Source organism: Nerophis lumbriciformis, linkage group LG03, assembly GCF_033978685.3.
Source record: "Nerophis lumbriciformis linkage group LG03, RoL_Nlum_v2.1, whole genome shotgun sequence".
Taxonomy (NCBI): Eukaryota; Metazoa; Chordata; class Actinopteri; order Syngnathiformes; family Syngnathidae; genus Nerophis; species Nerophis lumbriciformis.
In genome coordinates, this window is record NC_084550.2 from 31,790,001 (window position 1) to 31,815,000 (window position 25,000).

General features: G+C 42.2%; 1 protein-coding gene across 4 annotated transcripts in view; it reads left to right on the forward strand.

Moving 5' to 3' along the window:
• Nucleotides 1-25,000, forward strand: part of mybphb (myosin binding protein Hb) — a 45,776-nt gene that overhangs the window by 11,779 nt on the left and 8,997 nt on the right. For all 4 annotated transcript variants that reach the window (XM_061937238.1, XM_061937230.1, XM_061937222.1 and 1 more), the window contains exons 4-11: nucleotides 710-877; nucleotides 14,922-15,010; nucleotides 15,084-15,279; nucleotides 18,622-18,761; nucleotides 18,825-18,984; nucleotides 19,047-19,183; nucleotides 22,492-22,678; nucleotides 22,755-22,811. In XM_061937238.1, the coding sequence (XP_061793222.1) occupies nucleotides 710-877; nucleotides 14,922-15,010; nucleotides 15,084-15,279; nucleotides 18,622-18,761; nucleotides 18,825-18,984; nucleotides 19,047-19,183; nucleotides 22,492-22,678; nucleotides 22,755-22,789 (1,112 nt within the window). In that variant the 3' untranslated portion in view covers nucleotides 22,790-22,811. The remainder of the gene's footprint in view (nucleotides 1-709; nucleotides 878-14,921; nucleotides 15,011-15,083; nucleotides 15,280-18,621; nucleotides 18,762-18,824; nucleotides 18,985-19,046; nucleotides 19,184-22,491; nucleotides 22,679-22,754; nucleotides 22,812-25,000) is intronic.

Below are 25,000 nucleotides of genomic sequence, written 5' to 3' on the forward strand. Positions count from 1 at the left end.
TTACACACTGATGTCGCTTTTTGATGCACTACCGCCTGAGGGATCCAAGGTCACGGGCATTCAATGTTGGTTTTCGGCCTTGCCGCTTATGTGCAATGATTTAACCAGATTCTCTGAACCTTTTGATGATATTACGGAGCGTAGTTGGTGAAATCCCTAAATTCCTTGCAATAGCTGCTTGAGAAATGTTGTTCTTAAACAATTTGCTCAGGTATTTGTTGACAAAGTGGTGACCCTCGCCCCGTCCTTGTTTGTGAATGAGTGAGCATTTCATGGAAGCTGCTTTTATACCCAATCATGGCACCCACCTGTTCCCAATTAGCCTGTTCACCTGTGGGATGTTCCAAATAAGTCTTTGATGAGCATTCCTCAACTTTCTCAGTCTTTTTTGCCACATGTGCTAGCTTTTTGGAAACATGTTGCAGGCATCAAATCCCAAATGAGCTAATATTTGCAAAAAATAACAATATCTTGTCTTTGCAGTCTATTCAATTGAATATAAGTTGAAAAGGATTTGCAAATCATTTTTATTTACCATTTACACAACGTGACAACTTTACTGCTTTTGGGTTTTTGTATATTGCAAAGTCAGAAAGTCCAACAGTTATTGGTGTAACTGATGAAAAGCAGGGATTTGATATTTTAATTCATGACTCCAGTCACACCGCTCAACAAATGCTGAACTAAATCCGACTTCTCCTCCCTCCAGCTGAGGACTGGAAGGCTGTCAACGAAGATCTGCAGAAGTCCTGCCGGTACGCCATCAAGAACCAGACCACTGGGGACCGCCTAAAGATCCGCGTGGTGGCCGTGAACGCCGGCGGACGCAGCCCGCCCGTTGCCCTCCCCGAGGCGGTGCTGGTGAAGGAGGTCGCCAGTAAGACCTGACAATTACTAGAAAACATCTAAACACACCTCTTACTGCAAACGTAAATACCACCTTGTACTCTCTGCAGTTGAGTAACCAAACAAGGGGTGGTGCTCTATAATCAGCTAAAAGTAAAGTAGTACAGCTTTGAGAACCATCACAAACTACACTACTTCTGGAACTAAACTTCATCATATAAATACAAATGATATACATTGAAAACAACTTTTTAGAAATGTATTAACTTTATCTAACAAATGAATAGACTAACTCTCTGGAAGGTTCTGGATTGTGTAGCCATGGAGTTGCTCAAGGAGGAAAGAGAGTATAGAGAGTCTATAGAACATGTTTGGATTCATGTTTATTTCTTATCTTTTTACTCGACTCTTTACTTAAATTCTGTGTGATGGCCCATCTAGTTCCAAACTGGAAATGTTCTCTTTTGATCCAAAATGAAATCTTGAAATTACAGAATGCATGATTATATTGTCATGACTGTACATGACAGTTAACAATTTAGTTTTTTGTCCTCATTATACTCAACTGGTATAAACTCTGTAATCCGACAGAGCAAAACATAGAACTGCATCCAAAGTTACTGTATTACTTAACTTATCTTATCTTATAGCTCATCGTATTCATACCTTATCTTTACACCTCAGCTCTTTAACATTTAATGTTTTGCAAATCTTTTTAAAAGAAATAAACTTGACATAATCAAATGGGCCTTCAAATGGTCAGGATAAAAAAAAAAACATGATTTATTTGGACTGTCGTTAATTATGAGATTTGAGCAAAAGAAGTAGAAAAAATATGAATCCAAAATGTTTTTACAACCTCTTAAGTCCCTGAGGATTTTTCATCCTTGAGTTCCAGTGTCTCCTTTGTTTTGGAAAGTATTTGAAAGGAAAATATTAATAATAATAGATTTCATTTGTAAAAGCACTTTACATTGAACAAACAGCCTCAAAGTGCTACAGTGCATTTAAAAAACAACGCTAGAACCACAAATAGCTGCACCCAACAAGTAAAATAAATAGTAAAAAAATACAAACTAGAACAGCCTAATAGCGAAAACTAGCACAAATATATCTTAAAAAAAAAAAAAAAAAAGGCTTTTTTAAAAAAAAAAAAAGGGGTTTTAAGCCTTTTTGGGGTGCCCTCAGGTGGTCAGGGAGAGTGCTCTACAGACTGGGGGTGGCGGAGCAGAAAGCCTGGTCTCCCATAGGTTGGAGGAGGTTAGCCTGTCATATTACAATTAAATGTGAGAAGGAAATCATAAAGCACACTCATTAAGTTATGCAACCAAAGTTATGGCCAAAAATAGAGCAAACATGTACGGTACCTCCAATCTACTCTGAGAGTTAAAATTTGTTTTGGCTCATCTCAGGCAACTACATTTCAGACTTTTCAGCATAGAACATTTAAAAAAAAAATATGAAATTTTGCCACATTGCATTCACGCACATTGCAGTGGTTCTAGAATTTACCAAAAAATCATAAAAAAATAAAATTTTATAGAAAAAAAAAGAAAAATCTAGTAACAGGACCGTGGTAAAATAATAACCTCCCTCCCAGTCATAGTTGAAAATGAAACCATTGAGCTGACTTTTGTCCTTCCCATGATCATTTGATGGAACTTCTTGTGGTCATGTGACTTGTGGAATGTTCCAAAGGGGGTATGTGATGTTACGGTAACAGGACTGAGTCAAAACCTAGGGACACCACTTAAGTGTGAATTTTATCTAAAATATGTTTTGGCTCATCTTGTTAACAATAAAATAAAGTTGCCTAAGAAGATCAGACTTTTCAGCACAGAATCCTTAATAAATGAAATGTAGCCACCTTGCATTTACGCTAATATCTAACGATACGTGTATTTGTATTGAACCATTTTGGTATAGGGGTTCTGTTCGGAGGTGTACCGAACGAGTTTCCACGCGAACATATTAAGTAGCCGCCTCCGCTTCCTTCTGCCTCTTTTCTGTCAGTCCTCTACACACACCCAGCATTGTCCCACCCACACAACCATCTGATTGGTTACATACAGAGCGCTAACAACCATTTAGCAGTGCGTATTCAGAGCGCATGTAGTCAGTGCTTAGCGTTTAGCAGGTGTCAAGTTCTCCAGGTTTTTTCACAGCTGTGCCCAAACTTGAAAGGGCCAGTTGGACTCAGGAAGGACTCAAAGGGACAACTCAATCCTTTTTCCTTGTGATATATTGATGTTTGATTTGAAGTAATAAAATAAAGTGGGTTATCGGTGTAGATGAACAGAATGAATAGTCGAATAGGGGAATAGTTGAATAGCTGAATAGTAGATTAGTTGAATAGTAGATTAGGTGATAGTAGAATAGTAGAATAGTTTGATAACCAGTTGCGTCTTCTGAGTCCAAACAGGAGCTGTCTTCCTTCCTCTTAGCAGCATGTCAAAAGGGTGACTGACTGAAGCTCAAACATTTTGAGCATGTGCTCTGAGCAGGTGAACTCAATCAAACCAATCTGTTGGAAGCAGGTGGAGATGTTCAGCCCTCAGCTCTCACTGTTGCCCCTTCAGGCCTGGAGTGTGCTCTACAAATAAGTGGTGTTTGTGCTGCTCTGTACTTTGACTTGACACCTCCCACTTGACCTCTTGGTTTTTTAAACCCAAAGAGGTCACATCATCATCTGTTCCGGCAAGTTTACCTTCAGTTTGCATGATGTTGTTCTTGTTCTTCAACTGGTATTAAAACAATGATCCGTCTGACGTCTCTGTGAAGAATGGTGGCCGGGATTTTACTTGATTGCTGCTTTCCCTTCTTTTCAGCAGGTTTTGCAGAGGAGACTGGATAGCTGGGAAAAGTCCCGATCTCTCACAATGCCCTTGCTGTCAGCGTTTACTTTGGTCACTCTGGCGAGCCGGTATTGTCCCCTTAGGGCGTTCTGGTCAGCCATCCAGACAACATCTCCAACAGCCACATTTCTGTGGGCAGAGTGCCATTTGGATCTCACAAAGAGGTTTCGGTCCAGCAAGCTGACTCCATTTCTTCCAGAATCGGTCAACTTCTGTTTGTATGGCCTTTAGTCTCTTGTAAGGGTAGCCTTCGAACTCAAAGCTAGCTGGATCTCCTTTGGGTCCAGCCCGTCCAAGCAGAAGTGAATTTGGACTGATGTATTCCACACAGTCCTCCCGACTCTGGGTCCTGGCGTCAATGGGTCTCTCATTTGCGAGGTTGGAGGCTAAATGCAAAAAAGTTTGAAACTCACTCCATGTAAAGACACCTTCACCTCCCAGACTGTGCAGGGCCCGCTTCACAGTGCGCACCGCCGCCTCTGCAGCTCCGTTCCTGTGAGGTGAGTCTGCGGGGTGGATTTTCCAGCTCCATCCTGTGCCATTCTTGGCGGCTTCCCTCTCAATATTTGACCTTTCCAGCCGGTCAAGGAACAAATAGAGCTCTTTAAGGGCAGGTTTTGCACCCACAAAGTTTTTCCCAGGATCTGACCACAGCTTTTTTGGGTGCCCTCTCAGTGCTGTGAATCGCTGGTAGGCCAGCAGGAAGCCTTCAGCTGACTGGTCACTGACAACATCTGTGTGTATGGCTCTGGATGCCATGCAGCAGAAGACTATTCCCCATACTTTGAGTTTCACTTTCTTTCTCACCTCATCCTTCACTTCATAAGGTCCATATAGGTCCACTGTTGTGTACTCAAAGGGATTAGCTGGTGTTATACGCTCAGGTGGAAGGTCACTCATGATTTGCTGGCATCTTTTAGCTCTGGCTTTTCTGCATGCAACACAATTGTTCACAATCTTTTGAGCCACTTTACGACCTTTTACCACCCATGCCTTCCTCCTCATCCGAAGGAGTGTTCCTGGAATCTCTTCATGGTTGGCATTGTGTACTTCTTGGGCAAGGAGAGTGGATACCCATTCATCATAAGGTATGATTGGCACTGCTGATTTTTCTTCATTAAAAATCTGACATCTTCCTCCACAGAGCAAAAGTCCAGTCTGTTCCTCTCTGAACACAGCAAGTCTATTCAGTGTGGTGTCCTGAAAGGTTATGCCTTCTTGGGCTGCAAGAAAAAGATCCCTGAGCACATCTTCACACTCGATAGCAGTGAGTACTGCTTGCTTGTACATTTGTGGTGATTTTTCCTGATATTTTAGCTTACTTGAGGCTGAGCGTTTGATCAGAGTTTGCCACTTCCTGACTGCTCTCCATACCCAGGCAATGACACGGATCAGCTTGGTCAGGCTGCTGAATTTCTTTATGTCCAGGATTCTTTGTACAGCAGAACCGGCAGGTGGTCTTCGGACTTGGATCTTGGACTCTTGTTCACAATAATTGTGGTCATTTCTGACATGAGTAGGTTTCGGATTTTTTTCTATCGTAGATGGGACATCATTCTGGTTTCTCTTTGCCTGTGCTCTGGTTACCACTGCTGTGAAAGACTTCCTTTGAAACTTGTCAATGCTCGCTTTGGCATTCGCAGCAACCTCTTTGGCTGACTTTGTCGGCCACTCATCCACAGGATGTTTTAGAAACTCTGGTCCCTCCTGCCACACAGAATCCTTTTTAAGGTCCTCTGGTGATGCTCCTCTTGTTAGGGTTAGGGTTAGGGTTAGGGTTAGAGATCAGCGATATTCAGGTCTCCTGGAATCCATCTCCAATCTTCAATAGACGTGGACTTCTGGATCTCTCCAACTCTGTTTGCGAAGAAGGTCTGATATACATAGCTCTCTCTTTGGATTGCTCCCAGAACAGTTTGACTGTCCAGCAGATGGAGCCAACATTCAATTTCCATCCGACTGTGTTTTTCAATATACCTTCTGAGCCGTGTAGCAAAGACAGCACCACAGATTTCAGCTTTCACTGCATCTCTTTTCTGGTCGATGGGTGTGAGCTTGGCTTTGGACTCTGTCAGTCTGACTTGGATGCCTTCTTCAGTCTCCCATCTGAGGTACACCACAGCTCCATAGCTTCTGTCCCTTCCATCAGAGAAGGTTATTCCCCAGGGTTTTCCAATCCGATTGGCTGGTGTGAGGCTTCTGTGGAAGGTGATTTGGCTGAGGCGCGTGTATTCCTCAAACAGTGAGATGGCTTCTTCTCTCAACTTTCCAGACAAAGGTTTGTCCCAGGTGTCTCTGGTCAGAGCTTTGCTTCCAGCTGCTTCTTGAAAAGCTTTCCTGACAAGAATGGCACCTTTCTGCTTAGCAGATGTGACAAGACCTTTTGGGTCGTACAGGCTAGCGACCTGGCTAAGCAGTTGTCTTCTTGTCAGTTGATCTGGAGTTTTTTCTCTCACCTCTCCCACCAGGAGATTTTGGCCCATTCTCATCTTCTTCTTTCTTCTTGAGAAATTGATGGAGGTCATGGGGTAGAGTCTGTCTTTTCCAATGAGGTATCCAACACCAAGGGCTTTGTTTTCATCTTCACTCATCTGATTTGGGAGAATGAGGATCCTGTCCGATGAGGATTTCGGCTCTATTGGTACAGACTCCCGCCTCCCACTTTGGCCTGATCGGACCCAAGGCTTGAGAAAGAACCCGCCTGACTTTAGGATTTCCTCCACTCTTCTTGTGTTTTCCTTCAGCTGTTCCAGGTCATTATGGGATGTCAACAGATCATCAACATACGAGTCTTCTTCCACGATCCTACATTCCTCTTTCAGGTGAGCGAACTTGGGCAGCTTGGTTGTCTCTCTCATGGCGAGTTGTGCGATGCACCCTGCTGGTCGATCACCGATGTTGACTCTGGTGATGGCATATTCCTCAATTTCTCCATCCTCAGTGTCTCTCCAGAGGAATCTGTGGAGGTGCATCTCCAGGTCTTCTAGCCACACAGAATTGTAAATTTTTTTAATGTCACCAAGAGCAGCATGGACTCCTCTTCTGAACCTGAGTAGAACTGCTCAGATGGGATTGAGGACATCAGGCCCTTTCAGCAGGAGATCATTCATGCTGCGTCTTTGGAACCTTTGGCTGCTATTCCATACCAATCGCACAGGTGTTGTAACTGAATGCGGGTTTGGCGTCACCAAGTGGCTGACGTACCACACTGGTCCTTGCCAGCCAGCAATGGTCTCTTTGGTGAGTTTCTTTGCCGCTTTCCTTGCCACCATCTCATGGACTTGAGCTGTGTATGCCACTCGCCACTCTGGTTCTTTCTTGAGCTGCTTCTCTGTTCGCAGGAAAGTGGCCTGAACTGCACTCCTGTTGTTGGGCAGCGAGGTTGGATCTTCAATCCAGGGATATTTTGTGTCCCAGTGTGGTTCGTCACTATGTGCATCTGCTTTGACATAGGTGAGGCCTTTCCTTATGATTTCCAGCTCTTTTTCCTCTTTTATAGTCATTTCTTTTCCTCCTGGTTGACAGTTGCCGCACCGGCATCCCCCACACTTGGGTTCGCAGGCGGCTCCAATGCTTTCCCATTTCCACCAGTCTAAGAACTCTCTGCCAGCTGTCGTCATCTTGGTTTCAGCAATTTCCTGATATTTCACTGCTGTAGTTCTCATAGACCGGGCAAAGTGTGTTTTGGATCTATGCATAGCCACATCCACTTTTTCAAAAAGGTTTGGATGTGCTCCTCCAACAGTCATTCCTAATGGGCTTTCCCAAAGGACCAGGTCCCCAATTACCTTTACTTTTTGTGGAGCGAGTCTTCCTTCACGGTGGCTGATGAGAAGCTCAATATGCTTTGGTCTCTTCAGATCCTTTAGGTTGATGTCTGGGAAGAACTTCCTGATTTGGTGAGGTTTGATTTCACTGTGCACTTTGGCAATTTCATCCAAGCCATAGCATACAAGCTCATGAGCTCTCTCTGTGCCTGTGGGCGTCTTCACTCTCACCTTGAGTAAATATCTTCTGGTCTTTACCGTCATGGTCATTCCTCCAACTCCTTGGACAACAAGGGTGACCTTTTCATTTCGCAGGTCGAGTCTTCTGGCAGCTCTGTGAGTGATGTAGTTGGTGTCCGATGCCAGGTCAATGAGAGTTCCAATTTTCTGTCCTGCATTGCTAGTTACTTCCAACAGCATCAGAATTACTGGTAGCTCACGTGTATTTGCATCCGTCACTCCAGGTTGGATCTTTCCAGCACAGTAGGTCTTCACAGCCACATTGGTGAATACCTTCCTGAACTTTTCGGCCATCCCTCGGGTGAGCTCAGAAATCAGCTTTTCTTGCTCCTCGGTGAGCACTTGTCGTCTGACGTTGGGTCTTTCTCCTTTCCCAGGTTCTCTTCTTTTGGGGTCTTCCTTTAGGCAAAGAAAGAAGTGGTGGCCTGAAGAATTTCTGCAGTCCCTGTTCCTGCACAGGTAAGTATCCGTACACTCCTCCTCCTCTTCATGACAATTTAGGCACCTTTTGCATGCTCCTAGCTTTTCCACAGCTTTCACTTTGTCGCCAGGCTTCAGTTCTTTGAACCGCTTGCAAAAGAAGAGCTTCTCCTGGTGCTTTTCATCTCCACAGACAACGCATCCGGCTTTGCCTGTGAATCTGGTAGAGGCAAACTTATTTTCCATGTAAGTAGGTTTCTTCTCAGACCTTTCACTTACACCAAGCTGCTCTAGCTTCTCCAGGATTTCTTCTTGGGTCTTCAGGAACTTGAGGAGGCTGTCAAAGTGATTGTCTGCCGTCACTTTGCTTCCTGGGTTGACCATTAATGTGAGCCAGTCCCTCTTTATGTTGTCCGGCAGCTTACTCTCTATTGACCTGATCACAAGGGGGTTGTTGATGGCTCCGATGTTTCCCAGCGCTGTCAGGTCATCCAGGGCCTTTTCCACCTTTTGGATTAAGTCAATCACTTTCCTTGGCTGGTTTGACTTTAAAGCAGGAATCTTCTCCAGTTCTTCAACTATTTCTAAGGCAATTGTGGTTTTGTTGCCATACCTGTTTTCAAGCACTCTGAACATGTCTTGCGCATCATTGTATGTTGACAGGCGTAGTTCTCTGCTTATCCGCTCATCAACACTGTCCAGGAGCTGAAACTTCTTCACTTCAATGGAGCCGGTCGGCTCTCCCTGTCTTTGCAGTTTCTCCCAGTCACTACGCCATCGATGGAAGTTCCTTTTGAATCCATAGAACCTGGGTAGACTGGTGGGTTTGATTCTCAGCACCGGCTGTGGAGTTGGTTGGAGCTTGGGTTCTCTTCCTCTTCTTCCTTCCTCTGCACTTCTTTGTGCCATTAGGAATTCTGACCTTCTAGCCTCGAGGACATTGCTGAGCGCACTCAGGTCCTTAACTCTGCTTTCCAGCCTTGGCCTTTGGTCACCTGGAATCCACCTTTCCCACTCAGTCATGCTTGTGATTACATCTTTGACCAATGATTTCACTCCAATCCACTGCAGCTCATATCCGTCTCTGTTGATTGCAGTCACAGGCATTCTCCGGACATCTTCACTGGCGATCCCTGCCTCATTTATTGCAGAGTTGACTTCGTCCTCACCATATCTGGACCAAAGGTTGTGCTGAACTTTTTTCCGGACTTCATCCAGTCTTGCTTCACACTCATCTGTGGTTTTTTCTATGTCTTTTTGCTGCTGCAAATTTAGTTTCACGTCCTCACCTTCCTCAGACTTTGCCTCGATGTCCACCAGTAGGCCGGTCTCGTAGTCATCGTTTGCTTCACCGACATCCCTTGCCAGACTGGAAAGTTTGCAGAACTCCTCTTGTAGTTCCTGCTTTATCATGGTATCTGCAGCTCTGCTGAGGTAGTTGGCTTGCTTGGTGAAGACACTTTTGGCTACGGTCCTCTCTTGCTTCAGTTGCTTGACTGTTTTCCCAAGAGCTTCGCTTGCCATGGTGCAGTTTCAAGTACCTCCCTTTGCGACAGCAGCTTCTTTGACTTCAGGCCTTTAATCCTCGTCTTCACTGCCACGCTGGTGGTTATCAACTGTCAAGTTCTCCAGGTTTTTTCACAGCTGTGCCCAAACTTGAAAGGTCCAGTTGGACTCAGGAAGGACTCAAAGGGACAACTCAATCCTTTTTCCTTGTGATTTATTGATGTTTGATTTGAAGTAATAAAATAAAGTGGGTTATCGGTGTAGATGAATGGATGAACAGAATGAATAGTTGAATAGGGGAATAGTTGAATAGCTGAATAGTGGAATAGCTGAATAGTAGATTAGTTGAATAGTGGTTCAGTGGAATAGTAGATTAGGTGATAGTAGAATAGTAGAATAGTTTGATAACCAGTTGCGTCTTCTGAGTCCAAACAGGAGCTGTCTTCCTTCCTCTTAGCAGCATGTCAAAAGGGTGACTGACTGAAGCTCAAACATTTTGAGCATGTGCTCTGAGCAGGTGAACTCAATCAAACCAATCTGTTGGAAGCAGGTGGAGATGTTCAGCCCTCAGCTCTCACTGTTGCCCCTTCAGGCCTGGAGTGTGCTCTACAAATAAGTGGTGTCTGTGCTGCTCTGTACTTTGACTTGACAGCAGGTAATCATCAGGCAGCGGACTCTCCCCAAATGATAATAAACACCTCCCAGTCAACTACTAGTAACATCACTATGAGCCCGTTGACCTTCTAGAAATATAAAAGGCAGCTCAGCTCGCTTGCAGTCCTGGCTTGAGGTGAAGGCTAATTCGCTTTTAGCGTAACGTTAGCTCATTTTGCTGTGTGTGTGTGTGTGTGTGTGTGTGTGTGTGTGTGTGTGTGTGTGTTACGGACAGCAAAGCCCTGTCTGTTATTTGACTTTACCTGTGTTGATTAAAAACAGGACTGAGTCAAAACTTAGGGACACCACTTAAGTGTGAATTTTACCTAAAATATTGTTGTTGTTTTAAGATAAATGCTTTATTTGGGAAAAGGAGAAACACAACAATTCTGAGAGATTTACCGTTTTTTTCGGATTATAAATCGCAGTTTTTTTCATAGTTTGGCCGGGGGTGCGACTTATACTCCGGAGCGACTTATGTGTGAAATGATGAACACATTAGCGTAAAATATCAAATAATATTATTGATCTCATTCACGTAAGAGACTAGACGTATAAGATTTCATGGGATTTAGCGATTAGGAGTGACAGATTGTTTGGTAAACGTATAGCATGTTCTATATGTTATAGTTATTTGAATGACTCTTACCATAATATGTTACGTTAACATACCAGTTGGTTATTTATGCCTCATATAACGTACACTTATTCAGCCTGTTGTTCACTATTCTTTATTTATTTTAAATTGCCTTTCAAATGTCTATTCTTGCTGTTGGCTTTTATCAAATACATTTCCCCAACAAATGCGACTTATACTCCAGTGCGACTTATGTTTTTTTCCTTCTTTATTATGCATTTTCGTCCGGTGCGATTTATACTCCGGAGCGATTTATAATCCGAAAAATACGGTAAATGGTAATATCTTATTGTGGAAAGTGGCTACAAATGGTGGTTTTCTACTCTTTACCACCCATCTTTTGAATAGTATTTATGCAATAATCAGTCAGATAAACGTGCAGGACTCTTAAAGAAAACATGTTTTACTTTTCATTTCGTCTTTCTGCATTTTTTTTCCCGGGGTGCAAATACCACAGATTCAGTTGGAACGGCCACAAGTGTGTTAGAGCTCATGGATTGTGAAGCCTGGAAACGAGATCCAAGTGTGTGTCGACAACCATCCTTGACATGATGCATGCTGGGAGAAGCTGACATTGTTGGCATGGTAATCATCAAAGGCTTTTAAAGAGCAAGATGTGTGTCACTATGGGCTGGCCTGCAAATCATGGTTAGCGTAATGGAGGGACGACAAACATGTCTTGGCAGGCGGTCCAGGAATATGACAGATTTTATTTTTCATTAGCGCGTCTTCTCTGGCTCCGTTACCAGCTTAGATGCCTTTGGAAATGGGCGGGGCGTCCGAGTGTTTGGCACAAATAAGCCGAGCTCATTTGGATGCCGGTCTGTGGGGGGTGCTTACACCCGGATCTCATGACACCCACAGAGATGGTTTTACTTTCTAATCTGTCCTAATTGAAGCGACAAAACGGCAAAGTATTCTTGCTTATTGGCACCTTTGCCCTCCTTGGTGGTCATGTGAGAGTCCACAGGTGACACAGCCTGTGCTGTGAGGAGCTCACACGCGCTCTATTTTGAGTCCTGACAAATGTTGCTGCGGTGGACGCAGCAGGTGGGGCCCCCAGTGAAATGTACGGCATGTGGTCACGTAAAGTACTGGACTGTAAACATACTTGTAACTACTTCGAAGCATGTTGGGATGATATTTGTTGTGTGCACCAGGGTTAGTGTAGTTTGGACCAGGGTTTTTCAACCTATCTTTGAGCCAGAGGCAGAAAACATAAAAAATGAAACTCAGTAAGTACATTTTATTTCCAAAGCACTTTTCAAAGATAAAATCACTAAGCGTTGTACAAAACATAGCTGAAGTAAGTTAAAGTTAAAGTAGCAATGATTGTCACACACACACTAGGTGTGGTGAAATGTGTCCTCTGCATTTGACCCATCCCCTTGATCACCCCCTGGGAGGTGAGGGGAGCAGTGGGCAGCAGCGGTGCCGCGCCTGGGAATCATTTTTGGTGATTTAACCCCCAATTCCAAGCCTTGATGCTGAGTGTCAAGCAGGGAGGTAATGGCTCCCATTTTTATAGTCCTTGGTATGACTTGGCCGGGGTTTGAACTCACAACCTACCGACAAAAACAACAATTCAATAAAAACAGTGGCAACATCATAAAAAGGATACAAAGTGGATGAAAAGTGATAGTTAAAAGACACATTAACTAAAAGCTTTACTAAAAATAGATGTTTTGAAATGTTTCTAACTCTACAAACATGAGACTAACATGCTAACTTCACAACAATTCAATGAAAACAACAGTAGCAACATCATAAAGTATACAAAGTGGATGAAAAATGATGGTTAAAAGGTGCATTCACTAAAAGCTTTACTAAAAATAGATGTTTTAAAATGTTTTGAACTTCACAAACGTGAGACTAACATGCTAACTTCACAACAATTCAATGAAAACAACAAGGGTAACATAAAAAGGATACAACGTGGATGAAAAATGATGGTCAAAAGGGGCATTAACTAAAAGCTTTACTTAAAATAGAAGTTTTCAATGTTTCTAACTTCACAAACATGAGACTTCACATGCTAACTTCACAACAATTCAATGAAAACAACAGTAGCAACATCATAAAAAGGATACAAAGTGGATGAAAAATGATAGTTAAATGGCAAATTAACTAAAAGCTTTACTAAAAATAGATGTTTTAAAATGTTTCAAACTTCACAAACTTGAGACTAACATGCTAACTTCACAAACATGAGACTAACATGTTAACTTCACAAACATGAGATTAACAAGTTAACTTCACAAACATGAAACTAACATGCTAACTTCACAAACATGAGACTAACATGCTAACTTCACAAACATAAGACTAACATGTTAACTTCGCAAACATGAGACTAACATGTTAACTTCACAAACATGAGACTAACATGCTAACTTCACAAACATGAGACAGACATGTTAACTTCACAAACATGAGACTAACATGCTAACTTCACAAACATGAGACTAACATGCTAACTTCACAAACATGAGACTAACATGCTAACTTCACAAACATGAGACAAACATGTTAACTTCACAAACATGAGACTAACATGTTAACTTCACAAACATGAGACTAACATGCTAACTTCACAAACATGAGACTAACATGCTAACTTCACAAACATGAGACTAACATGCTAACTTCACAAACATGAGACAAACATGCTAACTTCACAAACATGAGACTAACATGCTAACTTCACAAACATGAGACTAACATGATAACTTCACAAACATGAGACTAACATGCTAACTTCACAAACATGAGACTAACATGCTAACTTCACAAACATGAGACTAACATGTTAACTTCACAAACATGAGACTAACATGCTAACTTCACAAACATGAGACTAACATGCTAACTTCACAAACATGAGACTAACATGCTAACTTCACAAACATGAGACTAACATGCTAACTTCACAAACATGAGACTAACATGTTAACTTCACAAACATGAGACTAACATGCTAACTTCACAAACATGAGACTAACATGCTAACTTCACAACAATTCAATGAAGACAACAGGGGCAACATCATAAAAAGGATACAGTGGATTAAAAATTATAGTTAAAAGGTGCATTAACTAAAAGCTTTACTAAAAGAAGTTTTCAAATGTTTCTAACTTCACAAACTTGAGACAAACAATCTCATGTTTGTGAAGTTAGCATGTTAGTCTCATGTTTGTGAAGTTAGCATAACATGCTAACTTCACAAACATGAGACTAATATGCTAACTTCACAACAATTCAATGAAAACAACAGGGCCAACATCATAAAAAGGATACAAAGTGGATTAAAAATGATGGTTAAAAGGTGCATTAACTAAAAGATTTACTAAAAAGAGAAGTTTTCAAATGTTTTTTAAAAGTGTCAACACAGTCAAGATCACAGAGGGACTGGTGCAAGTTGTTCCAGAGTCTGGGAGCTATAGTCTGGAATCTCCACGGGTTTTAAAATGAGTTTTTGGGATCTTTAGAAGACCCTGGCCTGAAGACCCATGCAACTGAAGAGTAGGGGCATAACAAGTCAGTGATGTACTGAGGGGCCCCACCATGCAACTGAAGAGTAGGGGCATAACAAGTCAGTGATATACTGAGGGGCCCCACCATGCAACGCACACAAAGTCAGGACTATAATTGACTGGAAGCCAAAGAAGACTGGATACATATGGTCTGTTCTGGGTGCTCTCTGCTCCACACGCTTAAGTCTTTGCTGTCATCCAGCATTTTGTGTTTTGTTTACTTTGCAGCCAGTCCAGTTTTAGTTTCATTCTGCGTAGCCTTCCCTAAGCTTCAATGCCTCTTCTTTGGGCACTCACCTTTTTTGTTTATTTTTGGTTTAAACATTACTTACCTTTTTTACCTGCATGTTTTTTGTGTGTTTACGTGTCTGAAATTGGATCTTTCGTTCCAAAATGTATTTGTTTGTGAATGGTTGTTTCCCAACAATCTGGTTAATACCTGTGGTTTACCACTCTCTTGTAGATCGCCCCAAGGTCCGCTTGCCTCGTTTCCTGCGGCAGAGATACGTGGCTTACGTCGGGGACAAGATCAACCTAACCCTGCCTTTCACCGTACGCCCTAAACTCTCATGTGCTGGCTGAGCGGACTGCAGCATGTGACAAGGTGTGACTCTCCGTCTTTCAGGGCAAGCCCAAGCCCGTGGTCAGCTGGACCAAGAACGGGCAGTCTTTAGACCCAAAGAGGGTGATTATCCGCAGCACGGAAAGGGACAGCATCCTCTTCATCCGCGCGTCCGAGAGAGAGGACTCTGGTGTGTACGAGATGTGTGTGAAGGTGGAGGACTTTGAGGACAAGGCTTCACTCACCCTTCAGATTGTTGGTAAGTTGACGAGCCAACACTTAGTTTGAGGTCCTTCTGCGATTAATCTTGGAATGTAGACCACTTAAGTACAGGCACACTTTGTGTGTCTGTAGCTTGAATGCAAATTAGCTGTTTGGCCACACTGCAAAAAGTCAGTGTTCAAAAACAAGAAGAAAAAAAAATACAAAAATGAGGGGTATTTTACTTGAACTAAGCAAAATTATCTGCCAATAGAACAAGAAAATGTGGCTTGTCAAGATTTTCCAAAACAAGTAAAATTAGCTAACCTCAATGAACCCCAAAATACCTTAAAATAAGTATATTCTCACTAATAACAAGTGCACTTTTCTTGAGAGAAAAAACAAATGAGACCTTTTTTCTCAATATGTTAAAAAATGTTCTTAAATTAAGTAAATGTTAGTGCCATTATCTTGACATAATGATAAAATGTGTAAAAAGTGAAGCGCCATGAATACTTTCCAGATGCACTGTAACTCTGTACTTGTCCAACATAGTGAATGTCAAATTCTGTACGAAAAGGGAGAATGGACGCATTTTGGTGTAAAAAGTAAAGATAAAGGTGAAGTTATAACACTGAAACACCCTCAGGAAGAGCTGCTTTAAGACATGGCTAGCTCGCTGGCGGCTAACATCCATCCACAGTGTTTTAGCTACTTCTAAATCACTAATCCTGACCTCCATGGTGACAAAGTAAGTTTTTTACATGTAACATTATCACTGGAGGAGGACGAATAGCTAAACATGCTTCACTACACACCGTAGGAGGATCCAATAGCTCAGCGCCGTCACAATGTAAACAAATGCCATGGGTGGATCTACACCTGACATCCACTGTAATGATACCAAGTACAAGACTGTATCTAGTAGATACTACTATGATCATATCGATATTTTTTATCATCATAAAATCTTATTTTGTTTTTTTAAAGTTCATATTATGTTTATAAACTTTGAATATGACCAATGTATGATCCTGTAACTACTTGGTATCAGTTCGATACCTAAATGTGTGGTATCATCCAAAACTAATGTAAAGTATCAAAGAAGATAAGAATAAGTGATTATTACATTTTAACAGAAGTGTAGATAGAACATGTTAAAACAGAAAATAAGCAGATATTAACAGTAAATGAACAAGTAGATTAATAATCCATTTTTACAGTTTGTCCCTCATAATGTGTACAAAATAATAGGTGTATAAATGACACAATATGCTACTGCATACGTCAGCAGACTAATTAGGAGTCTTTGTTTGTTTACTTACTACTAAAAGACAAGTTGTCTAGTATGTTGACTATTTTATTTAAGGACTAAATTACAATAATAAACATATGTTTCATGAACACTAACATTTGTTGTTACAATAAAGACAATAATGACATTTTTTGTGGTGCCCTTTATTTAGAAAAGTATCGAAATACATTTTGGTAAAAGTTGGCAGAGCTACAGGCTTTATTTTAAGATGTGATGTGAAGCCTGAAGTGGTTAGTTTATACACTGCATGGTCAAACCTCTTTTTCCATGTTTGAAAAGAGAGACAAACAAAGGGGAGGGTCAGCGATCCTGATAGGTTGACATGTCTGTCACTCAAATGCTGTCAAGTTGTCACACTAATTCAAACCTCGATGTTGATTTCGATGTCAAATAATTCTGCAGCCCTTTTATCGTTTTTAGCGATTTTTTGTGGGACAATTTATCTTCTAGCAAAATCAGCTTAGGCCTTTGATCATGTCCATGAAGAAGGAGGTTTTGGTAACCTGGAACATATAGTACAAAAGCCAAAAGCAGTGATGTTGTCACGTTGTGTAAATGTTAAATAAAAAGAGAATACAACAAATCCTTTTCAACTTATATTCAATTGAATAGACGGCAAAGACAAGATATTTCATGTTCACTCTGACAAACTTTTTTATTGTTTGCAAATATTAGCTCATTTGGAATTTGATGCCTGCAACATGTTTCCAAAAAGCTGGCACAAGTGGCAAAAAAGAGTGAGAAAGTTGAGGAATGCTCATCAAAGACTTATTTGGAACATCCCACAGGTGAACAGGCTAATTGGGAACAGGTGGGTGCCATGATTGGGTATAAAAGTAGATTCCATGAAATGCTCAGTCATTGACAAACAAGGACGGGGCGAGGGTCTCCACTTTGTCATCAAATGCCTGAGCAAATTGTTTAAGAACAACATATCTCAAGCAGCTATTGCAAGGAATTTAGGGATTTCACCATCTACGCTCCGTAATATCATCAAAAGGTTCAGAGAATCTGGAGAAATCACTGCACGTAAGCGGCAACGCCGGAAACCACATCAGTGTGTAAAGGATATCACCACATGGGCTCAGGAACACTTCAGAAAACCAATGTCAGTAAGTACAGTTGGTCGCTACATCTGTAAGTGCAAGTTAAAACTCTACTACAAAGTTTCGTTGTACTTGTGTAATGACAATAAAGACCTACCAACCTACTATGCAAAGCCAAAGCCATTTATCAACAACACCCAGAAACGCTTCGCTGGGCCCGAGCTCATCTAAGATGGACTGATGCAAAGTGGAAAAGTGTTCTGTGGTCTGACGAGTCAACATTTCAAATTGTTTTTGGAAACTGTGGACCAAAAAGAACCATCCGGACTGTTCTCGGGTGAAAGTGTAAAAGGCAGCATGTGTGATGGTATGGGGGTGTATTAGTGGCCAAGACATGGGTAACTTACACATCTGTGAAGGCACCATTAATGCTGAAAGATACATACAGCTTTTGGAGCAACATATGTTGCCATCCAAGCAACATTACCATGGACACCCCTGCTTATTTCAGCAAGACAATGCCAAGCCACGTGTTACAACAGCGTGGCTTCATAGTAAAAGAGTGCGGGTACTAGACTGGCCTGCCTGTAGTCCAGACATTGAAAATGTGTGAAGGCTAAAATATGAGAAGGGAGACTGTTGAACAACTTAAGCTGTACATCAAGCAAGAATGGGACAGAATTTCACTTCAAAAATGTGTCTCCTCAGTTCCCAAACCTTTACTGAGTGTTGTTAAAAGGAAAGGCCATGTAACACACTAGTAAAAATGAATTTTTTGCAATGTGTTGCTGCCATTCAATTCTAAGTTCATGATTATTTGCAAAGTTTCTCAGTGTGAACATGAAATATCTTGTCTTTGCAGTCTATTCAATTGAATAGAAGTTGAAAATGATTTGTTGTATTCTCTTTTTATTTACCATTTACACAACGTGACAACTTCACTGCTTTTGGCTTTTGTAAAAGACTCATGCAGATTACCTAGACCTCTGTACAACTCTTGGGAGGTCTCCTCTCATCTGCTAATCTTGGTGGTCCACAGAGCTGCCAGGACCCCCCGCCAGCTTGAAGATCGTGGACACATGGGGCTTCAACGTGGCCCTGGAGTGGACCGCGCCCAAAGACAACGGCAACACAGAAATCACGGGCTACACCATCCAGAAGGCCGACAAGAAGACTGGAGTAAGACTCGATTTGAGAAGATGGTTCTGTTGGAGAGTGATCCTGATGAAGTTGTGTCCACAGGACTGGTTCACTGTGCTGGAACACTACAACAGGCTCAACGCCACCATCTCTGACCTCATCATGGGCAACACCTACAAGTTCCGAGGGTTTTCCGAGAACAAGTGCGGTATCAGCGAGGAGTCCGCCGTCACCAAAGACGAGGCGACGATCCTCAAGACAGGTGCGACGTGAGCCCCGACTTGCATGGTTCCCGGCTGCTAAACATCAGCTTCTTCTTCCCAGGAATCGACTACCACGCTCCCGAGTACAAGGAGCACGACTTCACCGAGGCGCCCAAGTTCACCACGTCTCTGGCCAACCGGGCCACCACAGTGGGCTACAGCACCAAGCTGCTGTGCTCCGTCAGGGGGTTCCCCAAGGTACGCCCTCCACCCTTCCATCGCTAAGTCCGTCCGCAACGGCTCCGCACGCCCATCCGGTCTGGGTGAGGAGGCTCGGACTGGACCTGACAGTTTTTGCATGGTGGTTCAGGGCAGGGTTAGGGTCGGCCATGACGTCAGATGGAAAGATGGGGTCAAGGTGTGACATTCCCAAGAGGTCGTCACCATGGCATTAGAACTCAACAGTCCACTTCCATCGTGAGTTTCTCTCTCAACGTGAATAACGTAAACCAGGGGTCCCCAACCTTTTTCTAACCGGGGACCGCTTTAATGTACACATTATTTTCACGGACCGGCTTTCCAGCAAAAACAGCAAAAAAATGAGCATGAAAATTCAATTCACTATAACGCTATAATAGGCACGTTGATGGCATTTACTGTATACCAGTGTTTCTTAACCATAGGGCCGGGTCCCAGCGTTGGCGCGCAAGCGCCCCCTAGAATGTAATATCTTGTTTTTTGTAATACACTTTTCTACCACTTGCAGCAGTAATGACAATATAAAACAAACAAAAGAAGTATGGCGCTTGTTATGTTTACTGAAGGGGAGGTGACGGCAACAGACACAAGGGGTAGTATGTAGCTCTGAGATTTATTATATATATAATTAAACAATACTAAATATTATAACTAAGGAAATGGAGTGTGACAAAATCCAAGAGTGTGTATGGTGTAAGACTATGTGTAGTATTTAACTGGAGCGTTTTACCATAAATGTTGGAGGTGCATGTTGAGAGGAGCGGTGCTGTCCGACAAGGTCAAGGCAGGTAGGGTTGTCCAGGAGCGGAAGTGGGGTCGAGAGGCAGGAACGAGTCGTCGTAGTCCGGGGCAAGCGAGGAGTCGAGAACCAGGAAGCACGAGGGAGGCAGGGAAGATCCTGGAGCACAAGACGCACAGCTTGACTCGGGGATGCACACAGGGAACTGCGGGGTGAGGGAGGACACGACAATCAACGCAGGGAAAAACGAAGTGATCAGGACAGAAGGCAACTAGGAAGCTGGAGACGAGCTTACGGTATGCCAACAGAAGGTTATATTCCGGCAAGCGATGGCAGGTTGTGCAGGCTTAAGAACACCAGGAAGATCATCACCGACAGGTGCGCTGATTTCAGATTGATTGCAGCCGGTGGAGTGGCGCGTGCAGGAGAGGAGCGGCCGTGGGCGTGTCCCGAGGTGCGCTCTGCTGCGCTCATTGAGGAATGCGCATTGGCATGTGCCCGGGCTGTGACAGCGCTAATGTCATAGAGAAATTTCTTAAGCGCAAAAATTATGACTAAAGTGGTGAAGATGTATTTTCCTCTGCACTTTAAAGGGGAACATTATCACCAGACCTATGTAAGCGTCAATATATACCTTGATGTTGCAGAAAAAAGACCATATATTTTTTTAACCGATTTCCGAACTCTAAATGAGTGAATTTTGGCGAATTAAACTCCTTTCTAATATTCGCTCTCTGAGCGATGACGTCACAACGTGGCGTCACATCGGGAAGCAATCCGCCATTTTCTCAAAACGCCGAGTCAAATCAGCTCTGTTATTTTCCGTTTTTTCGACTGTTTTCCGTACCTTGGAGACATCATGCCTCGTCGGTGTGTTGTCGGAGGGTGTAACAACACGAACAGGGACGGATTCAAGTTGCACCAGTGGCCCAAAGATGCCAAAGTGGCAAGAAATTGGACGTTTGTTCCGCACACTTTACCGACGAAAGCTATGCTACGACAGAGATGGCAAGAATGTGTGGATATCCTGCGACACTCAAAGCAGATGCATTTCCAACGATAAAGTCAAAGAAATCTGCCGCCAGACCCCCATTGAATCTGCCGGAGTGTGTGAGCAATTCAGGGACAAAGGACCTCGCTAGCACGGTAAGCAATGGCGGCAGTTTGTTCCCGCAGACGAGCGAGCTAAACCCCCTGGATGTCTTGGCTCACACCGTCCCTTATGCCACCGAAGATGATCAAGAGAAGAATATTGACCCTAGCTTCCCTGGCCTGCTGACATCAACTCCAAAACTGGACAGATCAGCTTTCAGGAAAAGAGAGCGGATGAGGGTATGTCTACAGAATATATTAATTGTTGAAAATTGGGCTGTCTGCACTCTCAAAGTGCATGTTGTTGCCAAATGTATTTCATATGCTGTAAACCTAGTTCATAGTTGTTAGTTTCCTTTAATGCCAAACAAACACATACCAATCGTTGGTTAGAAGGCGATCGCCGAATTCGTCCTCGCTTTTTCCCGTGTCGCTGGCTGTCGTGTCGTTTTCGTCGGTTTCGCTTGCATACGGTTCAAACCGATATGGCTCAATAGCTTCAGTTTCTTCTTCAATTTCGTTTTCGCTACCTGCCTCCACACTACAACCATCCGTTTCAATACATGCGTAATCTGTTGAATCGCTTAAGCCGCTGAAATCCGAGTCTGAATCCGAGCTAATGTCGCTATAGCTTGCTGTTCTTTCCGCCATGTTTGTTTGTGTTGGCATCACTATGTGACGTCACAGGAAATTGGACGGGTGTATATAACGATGGTTAAAATCAGGCACTTTGAAGCTTTTTTTAGGGATATTGCGTGATGGGTAAAATTTTGAAAAGAACTTCGAAAAATATAATAAGCCACTGGGAAATGATTTTTAATGGTTTTAACCCTTTTGAATTTGTGATAATGTTCCCCTTTAATTGTATAGACAGTTAAGTTTAACACATGTATTGTTAATTTAGTTTATTTATTTTAGCACAACATATTATATATTGTTTGTAAATGTATTTTGTCTAATCAGCCTAACTTAAGCCTGAGGTTTTATTTGTTAAATTAATGATATGATCTTTGTGATTAACACATGCTTGTATATCGTTTTATAAGGTAGTAAACTGTAAGTACGTTAGATATTTTGTTATTATTGAATATGATTAAAATCAAGAGGAAGATTACTAATTTAGTGTTAATATTGGAGTGGTCCCCGGGTCCCTGTGTAGTAGAAAAGTTGGGTCCTGAGGTCAAACAGGTTAAGAACCCCTGCTATGTACGAGGACCCTGCAGATGGCAATTAGCTTTTAGCTACAATATGGCACATTCAAATGTTATATGTGCATTAAAGTACTATAACAAATGGTGAGTTGTAATATACATCTATAAACAAGCTTATTGCTGTGTTTAGTGGGACAGGCAAAAGTTAAGTTGGACAAAATGTGTTTATAAATGAATGAATGTTTCTGTGCAAATGCGTTGGGGACCACTGATGTAAACGAGCCGCTAGTTGTTGAGACTTGTCTAGGTAAAATGTCTTCCTGCAGCCCAAGATCGAATGGCTCAAGAACCAGATGATCATCGGAGAAGACCCCAAATTCAGGCAGATCTGCGTCCAGGGTATCTGCTCCCTGGAGATCCGCAAACCGGTTAGCTTTGACGGCGGCGTGTACACGTGCAGGGCCAAGAACCACCACGGCGAGGTCACCATCAGCTGCAAGTTGGAGGTCAGACGTAAGTCGGAACGAGACGTCGCCTTGGTTTCTGGACTCCAAGTGAAGACTGACCACTTTGTCTTTCCTGAGAACAGAGCCGGTGATTGCAGAGGCGGACAAGAAGAAGTAGGGCGTCAGATTCTTTCACGCAGGTAAGAACATGAGAGTCAACTCTAAACCATAGCAAGGTTACACTTTGGGCCTGATCTAATAAGATGCAAACAGCATGTGCAGACCATAACATTGTGAGCGCTACATGTTGCGTGTGATCTTCTACCACTTTGTGGACCATTGATAACCCGTACAAAAATGTGTGCTGTCACCATGGAGACACTCATTTCCCTCCACATCTTTGTCATCATATGGTCCAACATGTGGCGTTTTGTCATGTTGTTGACATGCAGCACACAAATCTATTATGGACCACCTTTTATATTGAAATGTAATCTTGACAACAGAAGTTACTCTCAGGCAATTCAAGCATCAATTTTCACGTCAAAATATCACTTCTGTGTTTTTTTCAAAGAAATATAAAAACAATAGGATGTGAAGAGAATTCCCTCACTGAGGTTGCCAGATACACAGCCAAAATCCAGCTATATGGACTGGGCCACTGCAAGGAACTTCAAACTTCTACTGTCTCCTACGAGGGTTTGAGGTGCTGGGACCATAAGAGCTGAATAGACAAGTTTTGTCAATAACAAATCTCTAAACCAACACATTTTACACAGGAATGAGGCTATTTTCAGGAAGAAGTAGGTCGTGCCTGGGTACAATATCACAACAAGTGGCAATCGTATGGTTATTGTCAGTACTATCAGAAAACAAAGACTACAACCAACGCTAGCAATGGTTATACTGGTGAAAATATGCGTAGCAGCCTAATGTATGCCCAAAACTAAAGAGGAGACATTTTACCAAGGTATACTTATAGGCTACATCAGGGGTCGGCAGCCCAAAATGTTGACAGAGCCAAATTGGACCAAAAATACATAAAACAAACTGTCTGGAGCCGCAAAGAATTTAAAGCCTTATATAAGTGTTATAATGAAGACAACACATGATGTAAGTGTCTATATTAGTTGTATTAGCCTACTATCAAAATGACTTTAAAAGTCTTATATAAGTGTCATAATGAAGACAACACATGATGTAAATGTCTATATTAGTTGTATTAGCCTACTATCAAAATGACTTTAAAAGTCTTATATAAGTGTTATAATGAAGACAACACATGATGTAAATGTCTATATTAGTTGTATTAGCCTACTATCAAAATGACTTTAAAAGTCTTATATAATTGTTATATTGAAGACAACACATGATGTAAGTGTCTATATTAGCCATGTTAGCCTACTATCAAAGGCTGACGCAAATCTTTGTTGACAGAAATGTTGTATTTTAATTTTTATTCTACACATGTTTGTAAAACATTTATTAAAATGGAGGCTTCTCACAGAATGAGATAACTTCTGGAAACGACTGGCTCAGAATGGCCAAAGGTATAGATGTGCGTGTCCAAGTTAAAGGAAACAGCAGGCTGTCTTTTTCTAATGGATTTATTACAATCTTTGCAAGCTGGGTAATGTTTGCTGTGGTCTGGAACAACATGGCACACAAACAACTATGAGAAATGCAGCCAATGTTACATACAGTTAATGTGTCATGAGATATGCAAATATGAATTAAATACACAGAGGACATAAGTTAAATAAATTAAATGAGCTCAAATTATGCAATAGGTACATACAGCTTGCCTAAATAGCATGTTAGCATCGATTAGTTTGCAGTCATGGATTGACCAAATATGCCTGATTAGCACTCCAGCAAATCAACATAGCTCACGCAGCATAAAACGTTTGGTGAAACAAAGGAGTGGCATAAAACACGTCTTTCTGTGGCAGCATCAGAGAAAGTTGTACATGTAAACAAACTGCAATGAGTTCAAGGATGGCTGAAATTAGTAGGACAAAACGGTGCTCTGTATTGGAAAAGCTGGGCCCCGAGGTCAAAAATGTTAAGAACCCCTGATATAGGCTAAAGTTTATGATAAGTGTGTTGTCATGGTTTTTTAAACAAATGTTCAGCACAAACCAAAATGACATGGCCGTTAGTACATTTTTACATGCTATAATTCTACGTTCAGAGGTCCAAACGTTTGGTGTAAATAAGTGTTGAGGTGGCCCAGGTTGTCTTGGGGACACACTTACCAAACATGGAGGCACTAATCTTGGACGAGGTGGCATAGTGTCAGGAATCCATCAATTCTACCAGCTCACATTTCCATGACTCGGCAGCAGATTTTTCTGTGCAGCCCAACTTCTAATCTTTGATGAAGTAA